Here is a 24,442-nt window from a genome sequence, read left to right as displayed (position 1 = left end):
ATACGCATACTATGTATAGGTTTTATTCTGGAATCTAGTGAGGTTAAAAGTCAGTTCTTAACGGGGGGGGGGGGGGGGGGGGGGGGGGGGGGTCCAAGGCTCTGAGAAAAATAAAGACAGATGTAAACTGTATGTTTATAGATTAGCCTGTTAATAGAAAACAAACAGCCCACAATTTTTGGTAAGTGAATGAATGTTTTGGTCATTTATCAAGCACAGATGCTCAACACCAGCTGGCTCCAGCTTCTTCTCATATTGGCAGAGCTAGATTTAAATTATAACATGATTTCTTGACAGAGGATGGTGGCAAGACAATAGGAAAGACATAGCATATGCATTATTCATCTCTGGGAAATGACCAAGCTAAAAAGCAACTGCAGCTCTACTCCAAACGACTAATCCAGTGATTATAAAGAATTAAAAAAAAAAGTCCAAAAGCAGATTTAGACCATTGTCTGACCCTACCCCTCAGAGCCAAGCTACTGTTATGGACTACAGTTCAACAGTTCCTGCAGCTGCTTCCCATGAAAAGCAGCGATTAATTCCCTTCACTGGACGGTGTTTCCTGTGAAGCACCTGCAGGAAGCCAACACAAAAATAATTTTATTGCTCAATACCAAAATCTGAATATGTTAATGCTGAAGTGGACAACTCCAAGTAGGGATCTGAATTATAAGCCTCCAAGCTTCTCAGTTCCTTTTACCAATGTGTGCAGCTTTATCTGACACAAGTTGACAGTGATTTCAAACTCAAGGAAGTGGAATGAAGTCAAATAAAACCCACTGTTGCTGCATTCAGGCTCAGAAATAATACAGATGTTTCACTGAGACTGAAAACCAGCGTAGCCTCACAGACTGTATCAAAAGAGATGGACACAGCATCTATAATGTCACTCGCTTGTTTCTGGACTTGTTTCTGGACTTGTTTCTTAGACAAGAGACTGAAGTTTTATTCTCCAAACCTGAAAACCTGTTAATACAACTGATCACACAGTGAAACCCATTAATTGTCAGATAAATGCATTAAAATGCCCCCAAAGGCAACAACACCACAAAAAACAAACATTTCAGATTAATTTTTCCTCTTAAGATAATTGCTTTGCCATACTGTATTTTGTTTTTTGCTACATACCATTCCACTTAGTTGTTGCATTTATTATATGCTGGTTGTGTACAATTTCATTTTCACAAATCTGGGATAAATTAAGGTTTTCTTATCTTATCAATGCAAGCTTGAGAGCGTAGCATCTCTGACACTCCATTAGGCACAATTCCAAGTGTTTGGACAGAGGAGCGTGGATCAGTTCAAGCAGTGATCGGTCATATGGACCTGCTGTCCATAAATTCAGCATGCAATATTAATATTCTCTCTTCTACAGGCTCTGTAGCCTCTGTGAAGCAAAGTGAATCTGCTGTTCTGTACACAGAACAGAAGAAAAAAAACCCCAAAAAACAGAATGACACTACTGAACTGATCAATAAGAAAAGGCAACAGTGAAGGGCACACCAGTGCAGCCAAAAAAACACAGCATTTTATCCATTACTAAGAGGCACTTGAGTGTGACAGTCCTTGTGTCTGAAAGCTGAGTATCTATGAAATGTATTTATGGGTCTTGACTTGTGTTTTCCACTCACCTGTGTCTGACTCTAGGTCTTGTTCCCTCCTGTATTTATCTCCTCTCTTCAACTCTTTATCATCTTCACCCACCCCCCAACATGCTGACTCAGCATGTTGCTTACAGCTCACTCCTCAGGCCTTCTGCCCATCAGGGAGACGGTGAGCATCGCTAAAAGCCTGCTGTATGCAGGCCTCTGGGGCTCCCAACTCACTAGCACATCAGTGCAAAGAGACTGATCTGAGCTCGAGTTGCTGTCTACATAAAAGAACAAACCTGAGCAAACGGAAATGTTAAGCTTGTCATAGCCAGACTCTATAAAAAAGCTAATGCACCATGCAAAATCATTCACTTAGTGGCTCTCTTCTGTGTTTTTTTTTTAATTTTTAGCAATAGTAAAAATTGAGCTTATGAAGTTTTCTTCATGAACATCGAGCAGGGGGTGCTAAGAGGACATTTGATGAAACCCTGATAGCTGTACAACGCTTGTCACAATCACAGTTTCCTCATTACTATCAACTCTGATAGTAAATGAATATTCAAAGTTGTGTTTTAAAGATTATAAGAGCAAAATGACAACAAGGAGGCAAGTATTTTCTTCCTCTAGCTGAGTGTTGTCAAATGAAATCTCTCTTCAAGAGGCTCGGGATTTTTACTTATGCTGAACACACAATTTCCGCACTCTTACAGACTTGCTGAGTCCTGCATATCAGTGCAGACGAAATTATTCAGTTCAAAAAGTGACTCGAGTAAGATTACAGCATGGCTTTAAAAGGGATTTCCAGCTGTTTTGACTTGGTGTCTGGATTGGTGTGATGTGCTGGCAGAAATGCCACATTCCTAACTTTATGTGCAGACCAGCCTGCCAAACACAAAAGCAGAACTTAGACTCGGGAGAAAACTGAGAAAATCTAGAGGACAGTAAAGGAGAGAGATAGAGGGGACAGATGAAGAAAAAACATGGATCATAACAATGAATCTTCTAACCCCTCCCCCATCCCATCCAATGCTCCAGCAGTCTACAGTCCCGACAATGGGTCTCCTCAACATAGACACACATTCACAACCAAAACAGCAGCAGAAACCCAACAAACCACAGGAATGGCCCTCAAAAGCGCTCCTCAGTCACTGGATTACATTTAAAAATGTCTGCCTCTTGTGATCCAGGATTAGGATGACACCCAAGTCATAAAACCACATAGCCTTCTGCTTCTCGCCAGCGCTTTTGTGAGCATGTCTCAGTGCTCACACATTAATCTCAACCATTTCACTTGGGTCTTTATCATGTCGCTAACAGCTCTTTTAAAGGCTTTATCTGACCTTTTGGAAAATAATAGAGCAAATTTCAGTGGTCTCTTTTCCTGGTTACTGGGTAAACCAGTGGAAATTAATCAATGAAAAGGCCGAGGGGATGCCTCATACAATGACAGCCCAAGCTCTCTCACCTTGAAATTGCTGGAGTTCACCCATCCCGTTAACTCGTCTATGGTCTTGTCTAGCCGGGGTTTGTCCTGCTCCACGTCCGGGGAGCGCTGAGGGTCGTTCAGGTAATCAATGAGGTCCTGTCCGATTTGCAACCTACGGGTAACATCTTTCTGAAGTACCTGCTGATAAAAATAGTCCATGCTGTCATGTTCCTCCATTGGGCACTCAGTGCCGTGCGGCCAGCCTCTGGAGCCAGCCGGAGTCAGGAGACAGTGGTCGGCGGGACGGGGTGCTAAGGACTCGACCCTTACAGGGGCAGAGACACTGTGCGGTCTGGTCTGCGTCTACCTGATTTTTAATCATCAACGTGCGATCCCTTGTTTATAAAAAAAAAAAAAAAAAAAAATCAATTTAGCATACAAATCATCCCTCCACTTTAGACGTTATGACAAAAGACGAAGCTGGCTAGTTTCCTCAACAATCGCTCGTTCAGAGGGAACTTAAACTTAGCGAAACTTCGGGAAGCGAGTAACCGCAGTGGACCCGAGCTGGATCTTTTAATATACCCGCATAAAAAAAAAAAAACAAAAACAAATCTGGTTGACTGTTATGCTAAACAATAAAAAAAAGCACCTAGACAGTTAGCACAGCCACCCAAAACAAATATGGACAGCTTCACAAAAGCTAGCTCAGCTAGCTAACGTCAGTTATCCGCAGGCCTCACTCCGCTCCTCTATTCCATAACCACCAGCTTTAAACACTCCCAACGTCAACTCCGTCCGGGGCAAAGTTGCACCAAACTTCCACAACAAGAGCTCAGGTCGTCCCGCGGTAACTGGTTTCTTCTTAAGAATAACCTCCGCTGACGCCGCTTACGCTGTTCAGCTACGTTTTGCCGGGGACTGCAGTTCACCAGGAGGCGCAACCGATCAACGATCAGGCCGATGGGTCTTCGGGCACCGCACAGCCAGCCTGCACAATGCCTGATGTAAAATGTAAAATGAATAAGTGTACTGTGAACCACATCCGTGCTTAAATAGTAAAATGTACCCGCGTATCAAGTTAAGATATATTGTCATTACTTGTGGCTGGATAATTACTGTTTTCTATTCTAAGAACGATAATCAAAAATACTGTTTTCTGTGTGGGCGTGTCTGCTGGCTACACGGCCCTTTGCTGACATCTAGCGGTGTGACTGCTCCAAAGCCACTGTCAGGCTGCCGCAGTTTACTATGAAGCCCATACAAGACAAAATCTCACACTGCAGAGACAAAGCACAGTTACTATTAGTCACTTTTATTTATTCATTTGTTTATTTTTTAATTTATTTCTTTTTCTTAAACATAAAACTGTTAAAACAGCTGTCAAACAGGGCATTAGTATCACAGCCAGTCGAGTCAGCTATGTATCTCGAGTCCATCCCAGTGTTAATTCACCTTTCTGTCTGCTCTCTCTAGTTTCAGTCCTATCCATTGTCCTGCCAGTCTCCCCAGTCTTTGAGCACTTGGCACTACATGACACTTATCAGTCTCTTGCTTAACACATATTACAAGCTGCTTTTTTGTTGCATTTTCAGTGCTTGAAATGACAGCGCTCATGCCCCATACATGTGTAATCAGGCATGAGACATCATGTTGAAATCCTGTTGATCTAAAGGAGTGCCTATGTAGAGTGAAATAAACTGGTTTGTGGGGTGGGGGTGGGGGGTTCCAGTCTCTGCATTTCACATTACCCTTGTCACGTGTGTTTTGTAGCACTGAAGGAGCTGGAATTTGTTAGGGATCAATTATATACTTACACTGGCAGTTTTCACCAGACCTGTAAAATAAACTAATTGCAAATTTTTCCTCACGTGCCACTTAGGGCTTAATGAAAGCCAGTTTATTTATGTTTCTAAATCATCTGTAAATTAACAATTACACAAAGCTAGACTAAATTAACTTCTAAGTACATAAATTCTTGTGATTGTCAAAAAGTTGAGGTGCCTTTGCTGACAGTCTCACACTTATTATCTTTAAGCAAATTTCCTTTTCACTTTAGAAGCAGCAAAGTTGCACCAGCATTAGCCCTGATCCAGACACACACAGCATAAATCTGAATAATGTCACAGTCCATTTAAAAACAGTGGGTAAGCCAAAGTTGTATCAGTGTTAATAACCTATTCAGAGTAAGTTTAGTAACTGACTCGGAATAGTAGGGGGACTGGAAACCTACTCATGTAAACAAGTTAGTCTGTGGCGCTCACCTAATCCAGGTTGTAAACAAATGCTTAAGTGGTAGAGTAGAAGCTAGAGCACAGGGCTACTGACAGGATTGGATAAGGGCCTACAAGCCAACGTAACCAAGCAGTACATGGGAGAGGCCACTCATCCCAGCAGCATACAGTGTCAACATAATGCTTTTAGACACCGAGGGTCTGAATAATAGGTCCTTTTTTTTTTTTTTTGTAACACAACAATTTTTTCCTTTTACACTTCAAAAAGAAAGACAAGCTTATGCCCCTCTCTGAATAGACAGGCATGGACAATTACAATAAGCACTGAAAAAAAAGAAAACAAAAAATTATTGGCCTTCCCCAATTTTTGAGTGAGTTGCCGTAAATCTTATTTTTTTCCCTCCATTGCAAAACATTCTCTGTACAAACAGAATCAAAATCTCAACAGAGGTTTCTCAGATGCACAAATATGTCACATGTTCCATTTTGTACATCCTGATTTTTTTTTTTTTTCCCGCAGCACTGCAGAGCTGAGCTGGCTGCTCCAAAGCTTGGCTGTTTGCACCCAGAAGATCTGTGGATTTCACCCACAGCGCAGCTCTCCTCGTCCTCCATGCTGTGTGTTTATTGGTCGAAGCATAATGAATCACAGGATGGTCACGTAGTGGTGTCATGTGATCGGCTGAGATGATATTCCACAGAAGAGTGTCCAACATGACAATATCATTTTTTTTTAAGTTTTGCTTTTTTTTTTTTTTAGTTTGAACACTAAGCTTTGTAGTTTCACTGTTCAGACCCACCCCACCCCTAACCCCACCAAACCTGCAGCTGTCCAGTTGCAGTCCTTTGCGCTCACTGGTGGGGAGTGAGGGATGTGAGGGAGCAGAGTGGTGTGGAGAACCTGTTCTTGTCTTCACGGTGAGAAAGCGAGAACGAGACAGAGAGAGAAAAAGAGAGAAAGTCCATCCATTCGTGTTCTTTCCTCCAGCCCCTCCACGGCATAACCCAGGGGCTGCTACACTGCCATTGGTGAGCAAGAGGAGAGAGAAGGGGCGGGTTCAACTGATCAGGGATTAGCGGCGATCAGTCAGTGTTTTCATCAGTGATCAGGAGCAGTGAGCGGGTCCAGCCCCCTCTCTCCCCTATGCCTACCCCAGTCGCCCTCCCCTCCCCCCACCTGTCATCAGCCCCTTATCAGAGCAGCAGGACCTGTAGACAGAGGTGGCCCCCCCTGGCCCTCCACTGTCAGAGGATGATGCAGCAGCGGCACAGACGCTGGCCACCTCCATGTACAGAAGGAGGGGGTGTCACTGGGGCGAAGTAGGCATGGACTTTGATCTCTGGAAGGTGGGCCTGTGTGCAGGAGAAATGAGATGTGTTAATACAAAAAAGCAAAAATGTAAAACACAAAGACAAAGAAAAAAAAACACAAGCTCAGGACTGTGAAATATTTTTAGAAATGTAACACATGTCTGTACATCGGGAGTGAGAGTAGTATTGATTTTTTTTCATCCAACTCTCAGCGAGAATGTTAACAAGTGCATTTTTCAAAATGTCAAACAATTCTATTAAAGCACTGGTCCAATCCCCAACAAGAGCCAACGCTATATGATGGAAAGCAGCAACCATTTTTCCATCAAGCCTACTGACCCTGATGCGTTTGATGCCCGCCCGGGTAACTTGCTGACAATCGTAGAGCTCGATGCGTTCCAAACGATGGCAGCTCTTCAGGTGCTCGAGGGTCACGTCAGTGATGAGGGGGCAGTTGTCCAGCTCCACCACGGTGAGGCGCTCTTGGCCACAGGTACTGCTGCTCAGAGCTCTGATGCCATCATCTGTGATCAGCTCGCAGTGGGACAGGGACTGCCGAGGGCACAGGAGATCGAGTTAAAGACACAGACAGATAGATTAAATCTCACACAGCAATGCAGACAGGCTGAGACAGAAGCTGGTACAGAGTCAGACATTGTTTGCTTACCAGTGCTTGCAGTCGAGGGCAGTGGATTGACAGCTGAACCAGGGTGTTATCTGTCACCTGAGGACAAGCCAAGCTTGATTAATGTACTGTTCTCACATGTCCAGGGACAACAGAGAGGCTCAGTTCAAGCAATAGGAAGCATGTGGTATCATGATCATATCTTGTTCTCCCAGATCCCAGAACTCTTTGTCACTTCTTCTATGTCACCATTTCTACTTTTTTTGTCAAATGTAATTTGACAAAAAGATCATCACAACAAATATCATGAAATAAGATACTGAGAGTAGATAGGGGAAACAAATTGTTCTTACCAAAATACATTCTTCTAAGTCCATTTTTTCAAGTTCATGACAATTCTGTGAAGAAATACAGATGAGTTTATGAGAAAGATTTTTAACTGAACTCAGAACATAAGTGGTTGACCTAACTAAAGGTTTGCTGATAAGAAAACAGGAAGCAAAATGGAAAAATGAAACGTACTCTGGCCAGCACAGTGAACCCAGCGTCCGTAAAATGAGAGCATCGTGCAGCTTCAAGGATCCTTAGACAGACAGACACAAGGTTTGTGAAGCAAAGTGCAGCTGTGTGCAGTTACTGTGGCTCACTGTTTTTAACATTGTTAAGACTAACAGTATATCACCAGCCAGTCTAAGGAGGGGATATTGAAGATCACTGTAGAACATAGTGAGCTGCAGTGGGTGGTCAAAAGATCCAAAATATTCAACCTTTTTATTCCCAAAAAGTCGAATATTTTGGATGATGTTTTTTAAAGCAGCTGAATTTGGTTGAGAACCTCAAATAAATGTGATTTTAGGTTATTTTTGGAAGTAACAGCAGTCATATTTCTTGGCTGTATGAGAAGGCTTGTGAGGCAGGTGTTTGTGTGTGTTTCTTACTTAAGTCGGGGACAGTTAAGTCCCAGTGCAGTGAGAGAGGCATCAGTGATGTTACTGCAGCCGGACACACAAAGGTTCTGCAACTTGTGGCATCCTCGACATAGACTGACCAAACCTTCATCTGTAATTTGCTGGAGGGAACAGAAATATATATATATATATATTTTTTTTTTTTTTTTAAACCAAAAACACAAAAGGTATGCAGAGCCATTAAACATGCATTATTATCAGTCACTTCTACTCTGCATCAAACAACCAATTGTTTGTCTTACTGTGCAAGACTGCATATTTATGGTGGTGAGTTCTGGGCAGTGTTTCTGCAGGTGTTTCAATGCCCCATCATCCAGCTGGGTACAAGAAAAAATAAAGTGTTATCAATCAAGACATCAAAGGCTTTTCAGTTAAAGCTAGAGTCATAAGGATTTTTGACTCGGTAGACAATTACCATGTATTTTAAGTCAAACAATCTGACAAACTGCTTTAATTTAAGGGATTTAACACAAGTATTTATTAAGTGTTAGGAATTAAAGCCATTATATACAGTCCCCCATTTTCAGAGGCTCAAAAGTAATTGGACAATTGACTGACACACATTTTCAGAGAGAGACAGCAAAAACATCAGGAGTAGCCAAATCAACAATCTGGTGCATTCTAAAAAAGAATGAATGCACTGGCCAGCTCAGCAACACCAAAAGACCTGAAAGACCAGAGAAAACAACTGTCTGTTGGTAATAACTGAGAGACAACTTGATGAATGTAAATACAGAGCATTTGCAACAAAATGCAAACCACTGGATACACTACAGAACAAGAAGGTCAGATTACACTTGCATAGTTCTGAAGTAAATTCTTTGGACAGACAAAACCAAGATGAACTTGTACCAGAATGATGAGAAAAGAAAAGTATGGAGAAGGCAAGAAACAGCTCATGACCTGAAGCATAAAACATTATCTGTCAAACATGGTGGAGGAAGTGTGAATGCACAGGTATGTATGGGGGCCAGTGGAACCGCATCACTAGTGTTTATTGATGACGTGGCTGCTGATAGAAGCAGCAGGAGTAATAGTGAAGTGTGCAGGGCTATACTCTCTGGTCAGATTCAGCCAAATTCTGTAAAACTGATCAGAGTATAAACAGTCCAAATGGCTTATGACCCAAAGCATGCTGCAAAAGCAACAGAAAAGTTTCTCAAGGTAAAGAAATGGGATATTCTTCAGTGGACAGGTCAGTCACCTCATTCTCACCCAAACAGAGCAGATTTTCAGTTACTGAAGACAAAACTGAATATAGAGAGACCCACAAACAAGCAGCAACTGATGGCTCCAGTAAAGGCCTCAAGGGAGGAAACAGCATTTGCTGATGTCCAAGGGTCCTAGACTTCAGGATGTCACTGGCTAATAAGGATTTTCATCCAAGTATTAAAAATAATCCTCATATTTATAAATATATTAGTTTGTTCAAATACTTTTGAGCTTCTGAAAATGGGTGACTATGAATAAAATGCCCCCTAATGAATAGAGGAAACACCTTCTCCTGTTTCTGTAAACTGTTTAATGTTCAATTGTTATCTCTGCCAAAGGGATTATATAACAGACTTGTTTTGTGCATTTGTTAGCAGGATTATTTAATAAAAAAGTTTTGGGGGCCAATCTGGATCCAGGATTTTTTTTTTTTAATTACTGCAATAAAATGACCAATTTTGCATCATATCTTCGATATGAAATAAGAAAAAAAGATGGCAGACATTATCTTGATGTTTTCAATAAAATAACCACAAACAAATCCAGATCCAGCTATTTTTCTACAGACTCAGTTCACATGTGGTGTAGAGGGAATTTTCAGCCTTGGCAGAGGTATGCAGTCTCATCACATGTGACTGCTGTTCTCTGTGAACCCCCAAATGTGGATTCATGGGAATTTCATGGTATTTTTCCCAAGCAGGAATCATGCACAAGACTTGAGTAAGAAAACAGCTGAGCACAAACACTGAAGAAGATTTAAGTTCTCCACAAGCATCAGGAAAAGAAAATACCAATCCATCACAAAACAACACATCAGCAAAAAAAAAAAAAAACACAACCAGTGAGATAAAGGAGAAAAGCCCAAATACTGCAGAGTGGAACACATACTGTGTCAGGAACAGCAGTTGAGGAGAAGGGCACATGTCTTGTTAATATGGTTTACTATGATTGTTTTTAACACTTGGGAGAAAGTACAGTGTGAGGCTTGCTTCTCACTCAACAACAACATTGTGATCAGCTAAACCATGCTCTGAGCTGTTATCAACATCACAACACCTTATTCACAGTGAAATGTAGAGAACAATTTTCTTGGTAAGCAGGAAACATCTTAAAAGACAAAGTTTTAACCCACCTGCTCCTTTTAAACAGCTTTATTCTAACATTCTATACTGAAATTTTGTAACAAGCATAGGTGAGCTTTTCTGTTGTAACTATGATAATTTATTATGCTATGTAGTAGAACTGCTTGAAAAGGGCCAAAGAAGGCAGAAAATTAACAAAATAAATGTGCGCGTACCTGTGTGCAGCCTCTGAGGAACAGTGCTCGTAAACCAGCGCAGCCTCTAGCGAGGGCCTCAATGCCATCACGTGAGATCTGGTCACACCACGACAGGTTCAACGTCTCCAACATTCTGCAGCCATCACTGAGCATGCGCACACATTGCACAAAGAAGATAAATAACAAGATAAAGGCAGGTGAACCCTTGTGATTAAAACACCACAGCGACAACAAGCGAGTGGGCACTACCTGAGGGCCTTGAGGGAGTGGTTGCTGATGGACACACAGGAAGTGAGATCCAGGTGTTTGAGTTTGGAGCAAAATTTGCTGAGGCTGAGGCAGGTGCTGTCTGTGATCTTAGTGCAGCCGTTAAGGTTCAACACTTCAATGTTTCTGCAGTTCTGAGAAAAAGTCCTAGAAAACAAGACGAACGGTGACAAAGTTAGGTGGAACGACTTCTTTATGATATTTTTAAATATTGCTTATAAAAAAAACAAAAAAAAAAAGCCTTGCTATCCAAAAAAGGGAAAGTAGTAGTTAAATCCGCTGCTTATAGAGGTGATAGAGATACATTAAGAGATACAATAGTCTTACAATAATCTTATAAAAGATAATAATAAAACCACCATAGGTCTTCTTTTGTTTTGTTAATTTTTTGTATGTTTACACAGTAAAGCGAGTAAAGGGAATTAAGCACAGTTCCTTGCACAGTCTCCTGGGAGTGAAGAAGCACACTCTGCTTAAAGTTTAAATATAATCACACAGAGACAAAAACAGGAAGTAATCAAACCAACAAGAGGATGTCTGTTAGTAGAAATCAAAGCAGAAGCACACTTGTTCTAACAGTGAATGTCAGAGAGTCAATGTATTCTCACTTCAAGGAGGCGTCACCAACGCTCAGGCAGCCCCTCAGGCTGAGCTGCCTCAGGAAGCCTCCACAACGCTTTGAAATGTTCTCCACCACCCGGCCCTGAGAGACACATGGACAGAGAGAGAAAAAGAGGGAGAGAGAGTAATATGACTTGGGCTACAGGACAGGGAATCAGCTGTGACGTCACCAACAGCACCAAAGCCTACTGACCCAGCACTAAGCCTTGGACTGGATAATGCTACTCAACAAGCTCTCCCGTCCTCACACACAAGCAGAAAATACTGACAGGTCTAACCCCTTGCTTCTTTTTCTCTCTCATGAACACAACCCTCACCTCTATATCCGTCTGGAAGTTGAACAAGTCGATCTTCTGCCAGTTGCTGCCATCTAGGGCCAGGACGTTCCACGCCTGAGAGGGTGACAGACAGGTAGCAGAAAGAGACAGACAAGTGGGTCAGACAGAGGTGGAGGAAGGTGAATGGTGACTCTTAGCATTTTGCAGCTATGGGTTTGTGTATACATCAACAATCTCCACTTTCAATCCCTTCCTTCTCTCGTGTGAGTGTTTCCTGCTTTTTTTTCCCTTTTTTTTTTTAAACATGCTTCATAGCAACAGAAAACTTTCCTTGGGCTTTGTCACAGGTAATAAAAATTGAATTTGGAACTGTGGTATGAGAATCTGCCACCAAAGCTCTGCATTCACATGTCAAGTCCTTGTAATCATAATTCACAAATGGCTTTAAGCTAGAGTTCAAGCTAGGCTGTGGTCCCCTCACACAAAGCCAGCAGATGGCACTATATTATACAAATTTCTAGAGAACTCAGTAATCATAAACCAGTTTTACCCCCTTTTTAAATAGTGGGGTGTTAGGATGTGGTGTTGAAAGGGAGGTATTTACCTTGGACACCTGGGCACACCGGCACAGTGTAACCACATCTAAATAGGAGAATATTCTAGAAAGAGAGACAAAGAGGAACATGAGTTTTTCTCATATCAGTGATCATATGATCATACTCAGATAAGGAGCTCTGCTTTCAAATAAAGCTTCTGTTTGAACATCTTTTTCTTTCTTTGGTGTGAGCAAAAGTATGTTTTTTTATGTCTGTACAGAACAGAACAATCCCTGGTGTTTGGTTGGGAGGCCCATAGACACAGGGATAATTTGAGCTGTGGGCTGGTCAGCCACAAAGGGCCGCATGCAGCAGGCTACTGGGTCAGCTCAATCCATTAATCTGCCAATGAGTAATCTCTGGCACTCAGACAAGCAAGGCCACCGAAAGGCCAGGACAGACGGACATACAGTATAAGCATGTACAGGAGGGAACACAGAAACACACACACACACACGAAGCCAGCTGCCAGTTCTTGCAATAAAATGGTGAGTTAAATCTCACAGAACTGACTTACAGGGGCAATCTTTCAAAAAAAATGTGAGGTATTAAGAGAGCTGTTAGTGCCAAAGCTTTGAGTGTAGCTGGGGTCTGATTGCCCTTTTAACCCTGGGAAACAGGAGCTGGCCATTGTTTCCTTCATATAGACAAGGACAAAGGCTGTGTGTTTTGATGTGTGTTAGGCCAGGGCATGTCAGGACAAGTTTGTATAATCTATACAAGAGTCTGGTGTCACAGAGTACAGGCATCATAGAGTTGACAAAGCAATGCATATGTAACTTGCATGCACTCTCACACAGGGGCAAACACACGAGCCACATGTACACAGTTCTTGGGGTGGTTTCTGCCACCCGAGGAGCCGACCGATTGAGCTGATCGTGCACATCGATCTCCCTCCTAATAACTGGTTAATGGCCGCGATGCTGACCATTGATTCACTGTCTGTTTTAATCAAATACAATCTGACTTTCCACTATGTGTGTGAGAGAGGCCTTTTAGTAACCACAGAAGAATTCTGTTACTCACACTCACAGGGAAGCAATCAGTCAATTTGATTTGGTGAGTCCTGTTAACCTATCTGAAACTTGTAACTGGTACCAGCTGGGAGCAACTTTGGCTATTAAAAAAAGAGAGATTGCGTAACACAGATAGATCACATCACTAACATGGCAGCGCTGAGATGGGCTTTTTCCCCTATAAGACACACAAAAGAAAGGGAAGGAGGTGACATAACACAAATTCAGAGCTAGACCACCATGTTTTCCACTTTACTACACACAAGAAAGCAATAAGGGTGCCTCTGAAGACAGACAGAACACAAAATAAGAGAACAGCCCAGGCAGGATCCGTCAGATCCTGCCTGGGTGTCCCTATTTTTCGGACAAGGTACATAATAGGATTTTCATGAAGCACACTCCCATTTGTTGTCACCCGGCCCTTCAAGCATGGCTAGATAAGAGAGAGCCGAGCCTTCACCATAAAGTCTGGGAATGGTTGTCATGGCAACAACTCAGACATGAATTTGGTGGTAGTGGAGAGGGTGCTGAGTCAGTGCTTCTGGGTAAGAGGACCACGAACCACCATGAACGCTCTCTCTCCAGGGCTTGTCTGTCAGACAGGGTTCTTGGATGTCACACAGTTTTCACAGTTTATATCCGTGCTGCACTGGCCTACATAACGGATGTTTACAAGTGCACTGACTAAGATGCAGACTGCTGCAAAGGCAATTCAGGCTCACTCACCAGTGATGCTCTGAACATAAATGGTAACCTTAATGAAAACACTAATTACTCAAATTAACAAAATAAATAGCCAGTATTCCTAGAGCTGCATATTTTCCAACATGTAACACATTTGTGGCATACTGCAGCTGTTACAAAATATGCATGTCAGTTTAATTGGTAATTCTATATTAGCCATAGGTGTGAATGTGAGCATGTCTGTCACTCTGTGTTAACCTGCAGCGACCTGTCCAGGGAGCGGGGTGCACCCTGGACAGGTCACTGCATGACAACTGGGACAGGCTCCAGCCCCCACTGTGACCTGATCTGGATAATTTGTTTAAAAAAAATGAATGGATGGGCAACCAGCAACACGAAGGGCTGAAAAAGTGGGGCAATGTTGAAGTACCAAAAACTGCATTTCATCTAGTGCCCACTCAAGGATGATTCTAAAACACAGAGTACAAAAGATGGCTGTAGCTTCTTAGTCTGAAATGTGACGCTAGTGTCAAAGTTACTACCTCACTCATGATATGTGGAGAACTGTACTAAACAGTGAGTGAAATCACATTGGCTTGGGCTTCACATCAGCTTATTCAAATCACTAACTCAGCAAACATGTTGGTGCAGGCCCGCGGTAGGTTGTTGTGGGCAGGGCAATCCCATATTTATCCCATCTAGGCCTCAAGCAGGTGTGCCCACATAGGGTCGACAGCAGTTTTGCCCTTATGGGCCCCTGAAAGGGTTTCCGATTAGCAAACCCACCATGGGCTTGCTCATGGTGGGCCCAGATGTGCCCTACATTTCACACCAGCACTGGATCCCACAGTGGGCCGCCCACTGTGGGCCATGTGGGTTTGCCCACAGTGTCCCCACATGGACCCCATGGGGGCATGTTTCCTGGGAAACTGGCATCTTCAACTGTGTTGTAGTGTTGGTACTTTTTGGAGCATTTCAAAGCAATCAGCTGACAAATATTATTATTTCCTATGTAATTAATTGTTCTAAAAGACCCCTCCCCAAGGAGTCTGTGCTCTAGTTTTTTTTTTTTAAGTGAAATTAGCAGGTTTCTGTGACTGTGCACTGATGCCATATACAGATCCAGATTGCTTGCATTAGTTGATTACTTAGCACTTAACCATCTGGTTCAAATTCTGACTCCAAAAAAAGAAAAACAAATCAAGATGGCAACAATCACTGTGGTGAATTTGAGGCTTCACAAACCAATGGTGACCCCCATCTTATTTCTTGCCCCATTAATCACATGGTATCCCCTCAGCCTTATCTTGCAATTCCTTACAGGGATCCCAAGCCGCAGGTGAAGTTTCTACGATTAAAAAGCAAAATCTTGGATTTTTGGTTCACAAAGTTAACATACAAAAGCATAACTGGATTATACAAATGCTGCAGGCAAGGATAACATAATGTCCCTCACTGTGTACTGTAGTGTCAGGGAATAACAAAATTACATATAAAAATAGCTCCTGTCAAACCACATTCCACGGTTTAAAAACAAGATTTACTGCAATCACAATGAGTCTTCCTCACAGCTGATGTGCAATCATCTCAACATGACACATGTGGTGGTAGGTCGTGCACTGCAGCTCGCAAATCCACGCGAGTATGTGTTTTTACTGACCACCAGTTAAAGTGTGCTGGACATAATGGGTGTACTGGGAGTGCAGAAGGAGCAGCAGAAGAGCAGAGCACTGCGGAATTCCCCGCCAGCTAAGAAAAACTATTTATAGCTCCCATACACAGACATACAGTTTGCATAGGCCCAGGAGTGTTTCACACATGCGCGCACACATCAGCAGAGATATATGCAGGTGCATCCCTTTCTAACACACACTCAAAAAGTCATACATAAATGAGCGTGAAGGATGAACATGGCTGAGTGTGCAAGTGATGTCAGATTAATGGGTCATGTGCAGCTGCTGCGGGACAAAATATTGGTCTGTAGGTCACACACGGCTGACAGAGCTTCATTTCAGGCTAGTGGCTGGCACACATCATACAAAACACATGTAGACACCTACACGCTGACCAACAGAGACAGCGCAAACACACACCATTCCAGGCTGCTTGAGCTAATAAGTAACACTGACCTAAGCCCTCGTCCCAGGGTATGTTGTGTTGTGTTGTATGTTGTGTGTGTCTGGTATTATCAATCTTACCTAAGAAGAAGCTCTTTTGGGAGCTTCTTATTAATGGGGGCTTCATCGCTGTTTGAGAACACCTGTCAAGAGATAAAATAAACAATAACAATGTGTGTGTGTGTGTGTTGATATGACAACAACAAGAAGACAAGCCAGAAATCAAAACATTGTCATTATCACAAGACTGTGGCCCCAAACAGACCTAAACCAAGCCTGGGAATCAAATCATTTTATTTCACTAGCTCGCTATATTGCTATATTTAAGAAAAGAAATAGACCCTTGCACTGTTTACAGCTGCTCCTGAGAAATAAGCCATCACTTCCGTGAGCTATGCTAATAAACATGCCAGAGCTGCATTTGGATTTCCATGTCCCCTCCTTACAAGCTTATAATTCTGTTAGCCTGGTCAGCTTGTTGGCATGCTTATCTCAATTAGTCTACTCGCTGGATGTCTGGCCATCTGCTGAGTGACACACACACACACACACACACACACACACACACACACACACACACACACACACACACACACACACACACACACACACACACACACACACACAGGTGATTTAAGTCAAACCTCTCTGAGTGAAGAACAGAGGCAGAACATTCGAGATCAGGTGGGCTGCATTCGGCCATGAATTTAAATTACGGCAAACACCCACATTCACTGTGCCTTTTGCAGACACGCATCCTACCAGTGATACACTTGTATCCTCAAAGGCTCAGAAGCTGTAGCTAATGAGGGGGGACTCCCTGCTGTTGAACACGCAAACACAAACACAGAAATCTGAGAACACAAAGGGGAGCAAGGAAAGGCACGAGATGAGCAAAGGTTGATTCTGAAAATGTCTCAGCTGCAGTCTAGCTCCAACGACAGATGCAACGTCCTCGAAAGAGAAAGCAGCAAAGGGGAGGCAAGAGGTGAAGAAGACAAAACTAAGAGACAAAGGCAAACCGAGGAGCCGTGCTCCAGTCAAGAAGTACTGGAAAAACACGTCTGAAAGTCATCAGACTGGAAGAAGAGGAGGGAGGAGGAGGGAGGAAATACAGGCCATTTCAGAGGAAGTGGGGTCAAAAAGACAAAAGAGAGGGAGTTGGTCCAGTCAAGGTCCGGCAAAAGATTAACTAAGCTGGTTTGAATTTTAACATCACTAAGGGAACAACACAAAAGCTGTTTTTTTTTTTTGAAAGACAGATCTGAACCCACTAATAACAGAAAGATCTCTGCCATGACTGAGGCCCACACACACTTATACTGAATAATGCATTATCACACACTCATCTGAGTCTGCTGAGTAAAGTATGCTGTCCTTAATTGTAACATTAAGATAACTGCAAACTTAAACATGCCTGTACCTACTGGTGAATTTAAATGCATCAGTGAAGGAGACCTGTGGATGTTTTCCTTAAGAGACCACTAATGTTTTATGTTATGGGTACATGTATATTGCATATTATGCTGTATTTATAGTATTTTTGAGATGTTTTGAGTTTGTGGGGCTGCTACCATGACCTTGTAAAAGAGATTTGATCAATTAAGGTAATAAACATACTGCATGTGCTGTCCCTGAAGACCATTTAACCTGTTAACAGACAGCATGATGATTCAGTGTATCTGAAAAGCCAGAGGTGGCTTATGATTTAGGACTAAACTTGAGGCTTAATTCGAAACCACCTCTGCAACACACCAATCACCTTTGAGCTCTCCTTCATCAGTCTAAGGAATACAGAGAGGCCATGATGGAACCCACTGGGCTCTACACAGCATTACATTAGCAAAATGCATTCACAAAATAATACTTTCATTTTTTGGTATAAACATGGTTTAATGTGTAGTGAGATCTGGTTTGATAATCTCCAGAAAACAAGCAAAAATCAATCAGAAAACAACTTGCTACTCTCATGTCTCAAGAAAACCTGTCAAAATCTGCTTTAAAAGGCCTTTAAATTATGACAGCATCGAGCTTCAGAGGCATCTATGGCACACATTTCCTTATCAGTTATCATCTCAGCATTCTTGTGCCCTCACTCCCCATGCCAGAAAAGCAACATTCCCAAACAGGAAACTCCTCTCTGAAGTCACTCCCAATTCCTAGAGAGGGTACAACAAGCCTAACATGCAAATAAGGTCTAAAACGCCTGTGCCGCATCAAAACTGCTATGAAATTAGATTTGGGTCATGTGTTGTGTTCAATTTTAGGCCTGCAACACAACAACAACCACAAAAGTGACTTGATCATAGACTACTCTGTCCTTCCAAGTCTTCCTCTCTGACCCCCTTCCAGTCTTCTCGATCGGACGCACCAGCCTGTTTCCCCAACGTACACTGGTTTTCAGCTAAGAAGCTTAGAGGTCTGCTGAGAAATCCACTGATATGGCAACACACACGGACGCTACTAACGCCGTCTGTTCTGATTCACTCGCACGTCAGCACACATGTCCCTACTACCAAACAAGCATGACTGAGGGCGTCAAGTAGCATCAAGCCAAACCTTAAAGCATCTCAGCAATGTGTGAATAATAACTCCTGATAAACAGCGCTAGCAGATTTAGGCAACAATAACCAGTCAGATGGGATGATTAAGGTTTGTACACAATTATGGCGGAAAGTGCTGACACAGCAGAACATGGTGATTGTTATACCACAGGTATGCAAAGGTTTATGAACAAAGTAAAAATGCTGGGAGGCGCTTCGATTTATTTACTTAGCAACATAATGTTTTATAGTACAAATGCTGCACTTTTTCTTTTTTAACTCCACAACTTTCAGATCAAAGTTTGTGTTCTTATAAAGAAATATATTATGCAGTGATATCTAAAGCAATAAAAATGTGTTGCTTTATTCAACCAGCTGCAACATAAAAATGCTGCACATGCAGTACAGCGTGGGTAATAACACCCAGTAGTACCACACTGTACGCAGTATAAATATTTTTTTAATAGCTTAAGAACATTTCATTGCTGATACACTCTAGTTGTACATAAATCCAACTTTAAAAAAAAAAAAAAAAAAAAAACAACTTCAAATGATGTCTCTTGGCCCTGAAAGATTTGGTGCTTTTACATGTTTTGACATGTAAATATGGATAAATTGATCTGGAGCCACATAGCACTCATTTTATATGCAGTATGATTGCTTCTTGAACACAAAGGCTACCTGTAGTGGCACTCACAAAGCCACCAAATCTCCTGTGGCACCTGCCCATCACAGGTATTTAAGGAGGCCTTAGATGTTTTCATTGATGCCGCTTCATTGCTTGTATTTAACAACACGCCTCTCCATCTGCAGCCCCCCCCCCCCGAAAGCCTGTAACCTCAGGCGCCAGTGGCAGCCAGCCTCGGCCCTGATATATTGACTATCCTCAGCCACAGCCCTCCTCCTCCTGTCCCGCAGTCCTGAGCTCCATGTTGTCGCTGTCTACTGGTGCGGCAGGACAACAACAGGATTTCGGATTACCCTTGACCAACAAAACGCCTCAGCTCCTGACTGCGTGTAAAATTAGGAGCAGAGCACGGTCGACCACACACACACACACACACACACACACACACACACACACACACACACACACACACACACACACACACACACACACACACAGTTTGCTTATACAAGCCCACGACTCCCACGTCTACTAGAAACAAACAGTTTAACCGTTGGTGGTCCACTCCCTCTGTCATACCTCGAACCGGCCCTTGGTGATACCGTTCATGTCTGCGGCGGCACGTCCCAGCTACACACACCGCACAGATACCACTCGAGCTGTTTGACGAATGCCGTTATTGTTTTTGTCGCCCGTTTTATTTTTGGTCGCTCGGAGTGTAGGAGCCGAGCTGAAGCTGGGTCTTCACACCCCTCCTCCTCCTCCCCCCCAGCCGCCAGCGAGGCTCCTGTCCTCCGGGTCAGTGAGGTGAGGGTGGTGTCGGTCCGGGGCGGCCTGCGGTGGCGTTAACGCTCGTCGTCTCGAAGACTAACGGCTCCCCAGCCCGTCTCATCACAGGGCTACCAAAATAACAATAATAACATGGACGGTCTGTCAAGTGACTTCACTTCCGCCTCTCCCTTCATCGCTTCAACGCGAGTCAGCTGGCGGCGGATCGCCCAACTTTGCGGAAAACACACGGGAATAGCGACACTCACGTCCCACCTTCGTCGTTTCACCGCACGGTTCCCGCACCGAACGCGCGTACGGTGGCTGACACGAGCGCTTCCCTCACCGCTTTCTGTTTACTTGCGGGGACGGGGGAGGGGCGACGTGACGTCATTGCTGCGGGAAAACCACGCGTGGTCGATTTGTTTTGATTGTGGGCTCTTTGCAGGGATTTTTTTTTTTCGGGGAGGGGGGAACAAAATGACGACAAGTTGGGGTCCATTTAACAGTGCACGCGGAAACAGGTTCCGCCTGTAAAACAAACAAACAAAAAGCACTGAGAGGTTGACCCGACACGAACCTGTGGCTCAGATCGGGGGAAGGAAACACTCGCATATGTAAACGCCAGATCCAAGCTCCAGGAGCTTTTCTGGTGGAGAGATGTGTAACTCACACACACCCAAAACGACATGGGCTGACTCCCCCTGTCAAACAGCGGTTCCTGGATTCAAGTAAAAGTACAAAAGTAAAGTAACTAAAGTACTCCTCGTATCAAATTTCCCCGTTCATTGTGTTATTATAGAATTATTTCTATGTGGGCAGCATGTGTGTTCTCCCTCTTTTGAGGGCCCTAACCATTTCTGTCTATAAGTCATCAAAATCCCGTTTTACAGTATATTATAATTTACATTTTTTCTCTCATTAATGACGCAATATTTATTTCTTGCATAGACATATAGGCCTGCTGTTTAAGACAAGCTAAGATGTTATCCCACAGGCTGTCAAACTCCTTTATTAGAAAAGCCAGGCGTTAAACACAGCCTAATCAAATAATGTTAAGTATAAGTATGGTGCGCAGTAAAATATAGCAAAACAAATTTCTCAATGAGGTAAAACTACACAAAAGAAAGCAAAGAATGTGTAAGATTAAAACTTAAATAATGAGCTATTTTTAAATTAAATATAATACAATAAAACAATAAAATAAATAATACAAATAATTATAATTGTTTTAACTAAATAGGCTTCCATTTTAATTAAAACATTAAATATTTAAAATATTGTTTCATTGCTGCTTTTTAAAGGTTCTTCTACCGCCATTGTTACTGGAGGTGTAGCAGACAGGGCTGCAGACAGACTGAAGTGTGAGTTACAGATCTAGGTGTAAAAACATCTTTGCGGGTGTTCCCCACAGTCACGGCTAGGGGGCGCTCTTATGCAGCTGGCCTAACCTCGTTTATCCTACAAGTACAACATGGACAGTATCAGTATGTTCACTGCAGTAATACAGTACAGCTTTGTGGAAATTGGATGGCACAAGCACGAAGATTTAGGATTTATCATACTTTATACGGATTACATTTAAATGTAAAATTTATATTCAACAATTAGAGTTCAACAAAATATTTAGATTTAAGTATTAAGATTTAAATTTAGATTAAACAATTATTATCTATTCAACAAAATATTCATTTATATTTAATATTTTATTGAATGGCTGCAGGCTGACTGTGTGACAGTATAACACGTATGCTTCTTTACATAGCAAATGTCAAAAATATTAAAAGCAGCAAATGCACAGGTGTAAGCACAGAATCAGTCATGTCTATGCTCCAGTTAGTGGCTCTGGCTTTACAGTCCCGTGAGGTTCAAAATGTAAACTTACCATTTGAGCTTGTCAATGAAAGTGTGCAGACTTTCTTTGAAGGCTTCAAGGACATATTTTGGATCTGTCATTTTTTTAGCATTGGCGCTTCAAGTTAAAATGATTTTTGCCACATAGCTGATATTAGAAAGGTTTCTTACTATCAAGGTATGAGGAATGTGAAAAGTGAAGAATTTTAGTTTTTTCCCCCAGGTTTTCTTTTGTGTAAAAGCCCCAGGACTGGCCCTATCTCCTCCTTCCTTGGTTCATTTTTGTTCCAGGAAGTCAGAAGGTGGAGCTGACACCTCATCAGTGATGCAGTAAGTTGGGTCCAGGAGCTAATAAGCCTCACTCTGTTTTCCTGGACTCTCCTTCATACAACTCGCACATTGCATTGCACCACTGACCTTGCTCACAGATATCACTTATTTTAAATTTGACACAAAATACAAAAACATATTATATACTACATTACACAGCAGCAGCTCAGGTAGACCAAATATTGACTTTTTCATCTGCACGCATCACACTTTAATCCTCGTGCCACCTCATACCAACACATTGCTTAGCAATGAACAATCTCTCATCTACAGTCAATTTAATTAACTCCCTTCCTTGAAAAACTCCACGCCCTTCTGCTCCTGACTCGGCTATGGCTGGCAGCTCAGTGTTGAATGTGTCCTGCTGGTCGCAGTGACTGTACTGATGTCATGCAGCACGAAGCCCATCTCACACACACAGTCTTTCAAATGGAAAATGGACCTCAGCTGCTGATGCAGTTTGTTTATTTTTATTTGCGTACATCATATTTCCAATACTCATTTTCGCATCCATTTTTATTGGCTTTCTGAGAATTTTGTCTACTTTATTTTGTGTCTGATCAGAAGTTTTTGTTCTTTAGTATTCTCTTTGACTCTTACATTTTGCAAACCACTCTTTAAAATAAACAAATAAAAATCAAGAACATATTACATAAAAGTTATAAATTGATTTGCATGTCATTGAGTGAAATAAGTATTTGATCCCCTACAACCCAGCCACAACTCTGGCTCCCACAGATTGGCTGTGTGTATGTGGCACACAGATTACAGTCAATTAGAGATACTCCTGATCTCAAATCGTTATGTGTATAAAGCACACCTGTCCACAGAATCACTTTCTTCCACTCCAACCTCTCCACCACCATGGATACACCAAAGAGCTGTCAAAGGATGTCAGGGACAAGATTGTAGACCTGCACAAAGTTGGAATGGGCTACAAGACCATCAGCAAGAAGTTTGGTGAGAAGGTGACAACTGTCTGTGATTATTATTGGAAATGGAAGTAATATAATCTCCTCCTGCTCTCTGACGGGGACGGTCGCATTCTATCTCTCTCCCTGCCCTCCCTATCTCTCCTGCTTGCTGCTTGCTGTAAGAGCGTCTCTTACACGCTGTCCGAATAAGAATAAGATTAAGAGCATCATGGATCTGGCAAACTGGGCCCTGAACACCACTGATCGTATTTTCTCCAGTATGAGATCGGGGAAAGGGGAGCCTGCGTGTCTGAGTGGAACAGACCCCGTTGGATATGTCATCGATTCTTGGAGTTCATGGAGACCTGTGTGCTTCTCAGCTTTGGAGGTCGAGGAGGTGGAAGATGTCTACATATTCGGCTATTTGGTAGAGGTATCTCTTCTGTTTGGGCTCGGAGGATACCTGATTTACCGGGAAATTAAGAAAACCTGGGCAGCAGTTCGACATCTGCCGAGGATGCAGACCCAGGTGGATGGGCTGTGCAGAGCCGTGCAGACTCAGACTCAAAGCCTGGTGGACCTGAGCCGTAAGAACGTGCTCACAGACCAGAGGGGTTAGATCTGGAGATAAGGTTCGGATCTGCACGGAGAGGATGATAACAAATAAATTTGGAATACTGGACTTACTGAATGGGTTCCCCAGTGAGACTGAAGGCTGTTGGAAAAAAACAAGCAGCCTGTTCCAAAACAACATCTGCATTATCAGGAATTCGGCTCCCTAGCCGGCCTTGGGCTGGTAATCATATCTCTCCAGGCCTATGTGTGATGGTCGCTCTTTCCCCTCAGCCCCCTCTGTGATTTGTGAAGCTGGATCTGGTGTACCACGGCCGCTGATGAACTTCCATCACTATCAGCGAACTGTTTTGGCTAGGAGCTGGCATCTGGCTCCACAATGCCCTGACCCTCTCGTTTCCGTCTGCATCCCGTCCTGCCCCTCCCTTACCCACCATATTGCTATCCTGGCTTTAAATGTGCAAATATGCTTTGCTAAGGTGGTTTTTTTGGACCAGATTACTTTTTTTTTAACCTAACTACCCCATGATGTGTGTTTGTTAACTTTTTCTGGGGACTGATTATAGCGGCGGCGCCAGTTAAAAACGACAGCGGCTGCGGACA

At 42.8% G+C, this 24,442-nt stretch overlaps 2 protein-coding genes across 3 annotated transcripts in view; both read right to left on the bottom strand.

Moving 5' to 3' along the window:
• clasp2 (cytoplasmic linker associated protein 2) overlaps positions 1–4,021 on the bottom strand; it is a 62,539-nt gene extending 58,518 nt beyond the window's left edge. The window contains exons 1-2 of one of the 2 annotated variants that reach the window (XM_030740747.1): positions 3,674–4,021; positions 3,061–3,416 (exon numbers count right to left, since the gene is read on the bottom strand). In XM_030740747.1, the coding sequence (XP_030596607.1) occupies positions 3,061–3,258 (198 nt within the window). In that variant the 5' untranslated portion in view covers positions 3,259–3,416; positions 3,674–4,021. The remainder of the gene's footprint in view (positions 1–3,060; positions 3,417–3,673) is intronic. The other variant, XM_030740749.1, reaches the window with a different exon arrangement.
• Positions 4,022–4,377: 356 nt separating this feature from the next.
• Positions 4,378–20,550, bottom strand: fbxl2 (F-box and leucine-rich repeat protein 2). The gene is made up of 14 exons (XM_030740750.1): positions 19,980–20,550; positions 16,311–16,372; positions 12,421–12,475; positions 11,856–11,930; positions 11,526–11,620; positions 10,900–11,064; positions 10,669–10,795; positions 8,402–8,476; positions 8,130–8,260; positions 7,714–7,774; positions 7,545–7,589; positions 7,234–7,290; positions 6,906–7,118; positions 4,378–6,608 (listed from the first exon to the last, which is right to left on the bottom strand). Exons 1-14 carry the CDS (start codon positions 20,007–20,009, stop codon positions 6,501–6,503), a joined length of 1,299 nt encoding a protein of 432 aa, XP_030596610.1. The 5' UTR covers positions 20,010–20,550; the 3' UTR covers positions 4,378–6,500.
• Positions 20,551–24,442: the final 3,892 nt, after the last annotated feature.

Source organism: Archocentrus centrarchus, chromosome 11 (genome assembly GCF_007364275.1).
Source record: "Archocentrus centrarchus isolate MPI-CPG fArcCen1 chromosome 11, fArcCen1, whole genome shotgun sequence".
NCBI lineage: Eukaryota > Metazoa > Chordata > Actinopteri > Cichliformes > Cichlidae > Archocentrus > Archocentrus centrarchus.
Note: the sequence above shows the minus strand (reverse complement) of the source record. Positions and strands in the feature narration are given on the sequence as shown.